At 37.2% G+C, this 2,557-nt stretch overlaps 1 protein-coding gene across 2 annotated transcripts in view; it reads left to right on the top strand.

Moving 5' to 3' along the window:
• Window positions 1-2,557, top strand: part of LOC100949611 (cytochrome P450 3A4-like) — a 40,910-nt gene that overhangs the window by 13,525 nt on the left and 24,828 nt on the right. For both annotated transcript variants that reach the window (XM_012810791.2, XM_003798871.3), the window contains exon 2: window positions 507-600. In XM_012810791.2, the coding sequence (XP_012666245.1) occupies window positions 507-600 (94 nt within the window). The remainder of the gene's footprint in view (window positions 1-506; window positions 601-2,557) is intronic.

Below are 2,557 nucleotides of genomic sequence, written 5' to 3'. Positions count from 1 at the left end.
AACAGCCTAAGAATATGGGGAGGGAGAGGGTAGGGGGAATGGGTGGAGGGAGGGGGATTGGAGGGATCACTTCTGTGGTTTATCTTACAAGGGTACAAGTGAATCTTTCTAAGAGTAGAATATGAACGTTTTAACACAATAACTAAGAAAATGACATGAAGGCTATTTTAACCAGTTTGTTGGAAATGGTTCAAATTATATGTAAAAATACCACACTGTACCCCAGAATTGCATTAATGTACATAGTCACCATTCAATGAAAAATAAATAAATAAATAAAATTGGCACCATGAAAACTTTAGCTGCTTTAGATAATCATTGTGACTTTAGGGGCTGGAAGGAGTCAAGAAAAGAAATGAGGAGTGAATGTAATTATTGCTGTTATTATTTGGCCTGCATGTTACCTCCCTCTCTTGTCTGTTCTAGCTCCTCAGTCAATGACTGGCCGATCTCCAAATCTATAAAATCACAATCCCAGTGACCGGGCTTTCTCTTTCCCTTTATAGATATGGGACCCACTCACATGGACTTTTTAAGAAGCTAGGAATTCCTGGGCCCACACCTCTGCCCTTTTTTGGAACTTTTCTGAACTACCACAGGGTGAGTGTCCTTTGAATTCCCTCCTTATTTCTAATGGTTGCAAACACAGAGTTAATTCATCAGTGCAAATGTCCCTCTCAAGAGGAAGTTATGGCTCAGCACCTGTGGCTCAAGTGGCTAAGGAGTTGGAGGTTGCTGTGAGCTGTGATGCCATGGCACTCTACCCAGGAAGACAGCTTGAGGCTCTGTCTCAAAAAAAAAAAAAAAAGAGAAGTTATGAAGTTTTACACTTTCAAAAATAATGTGTGGACCCTACGCATCATTGGCCAGGTTTACCTGGGACTCTCTCTGTTACTCTCAGGTTTGCCCAGCTGAATAGTCCAGATCTCTGGCAGATCAGTACTTGATGTCTGGGGCCTGATGCTCAGATTTTCTGAGCATCATACACAGGATTTTCCTTATTCCCAGTGCCAGTTCCCAGGAAGGTCCCATCATACTTAGTTAACAATAGAAGAACAGCAGAAAGTGTTGCTGTGGTAGTGGCCCATTAACCTGCACATACCAGATTCAAACTCCCATCTAGAGAGACAGCTCACAAATAGTGTATTTTTCCCCTTTCTTATCAACATCTTTGAAACTTCAGTTTATCAAGCAGCCCAATAATTCACCACCAGGTAATCTGCACCTTACTTGAAGTCTCTCAAGAACTGTTAAGTTTCCTGGAGGTATTGCCATAGCTGTAACCCCACTTTTGGTCCTCATGACATATTGGGGATTTGGGAGGCATTATAAAATAGCTCTGTTTTGCTTCTTTTCCTTCAAAGGCAGCATCTCATAGGTGAGTGTAAGCAGGAAAGAGTATAACTAAGACAACACAATGGTCGTTTTTTGACTGAGATCTTAAGCTAAATATGCATTTTGGTTTGATTTTTTGTTTGTTTGTTTGTTTTTTACCAAAGGCAGACTCCACTAATAAAATCTCTAGAATAGCTGAAGATTTGATGAATTTATCAACAATTTAACTTAAGTGAATGAAATGACATTTACCACACTGGGCATTTTGACCAGCCCAGAATGACTAACCATGCTTTTCCATTCATGGACATATACCATATACCAAGATTAAGCCATGAAGAAATATTAATAATACCCAAATCAGACAAGGACACAACAGGAAAATAAAACTACAGAACAATATCCCTGATGTACAGAGATGCAAAAATCCTCAGTAAAATACTAGCAAACAGAATCCAACAACACATTAAAAAGACACATCATGATCAAGTGGGATTTATGCCAGGAAGGCAAGAATGTTTCCACATATGCAAACCAATAAATGTGATGTACACACACATTCTATGTACAAATACATAGAATGAAGGATAAAAGCATATGATCATCTCAGTAGATGCAGAAAAATCTTTTTTTGTTGTTTTGTTTTGCTTTGTTTTCTTGTTGTTTTTTTTTTTCAACATCCTTTCATGATAGAAACTCTCAACAATTTAGGCACAGAAGTGACATACTTCAACATAATAAAGGCCACATATAAGAAATTTATACCTACCACCCTAATGAATAAGGAAAAAGTTGGAAGTCTTCTAAGAACTGGGACAAGACATGGATGCTCACACTCATCACTCTTATTCAACACATTATGGCATTCCTAGACACAGAAATCAAGCAAGAGAAATAAATATAAGTCACCCACAGTAGAACAGAAAAAGTCAAACTGTCTCTCTTTGCAGATGACATGCTCTTACATATTAAAGATATATTTTAAAATCCATCAAAAAACTGTTAGAATGGTAAATCCAGTAAAGTTCAGTATACACAGTCAAGATACAAAAATTAGCATTTTATACACCAATAATGAACCAGATGGAAAAGAAATGAAGTAATCCCATTTACAATATAATTTCCTAGGAAATTGCCTACAAAAATATATCTAGGAATTAATTTAACCAGGAGGTGAAAGACTTATACAACAAAAACCCAAAAACACATTCATAAAAAAAAA

This window comes from Otolemur garnettii, unplaced genomic scaffold (assembly GCF_000181295.1).
Source record: "Otolemur garnettii isolate 467f Iridium unplaced genomic scaffold, OtoGar3 scaffold00142, whole genome shotgun sequence".
Lineage (NCBI taxonomy): Eukaryota > Metazoa > Chordata > Mammalia > Primates > Galagidae > Otolemur > Otolemur garnettii.
Note: the sequence above shows the minus strand (reverse complement) of the source record. Positions and strands in the feature narration are given on the sequence as shown.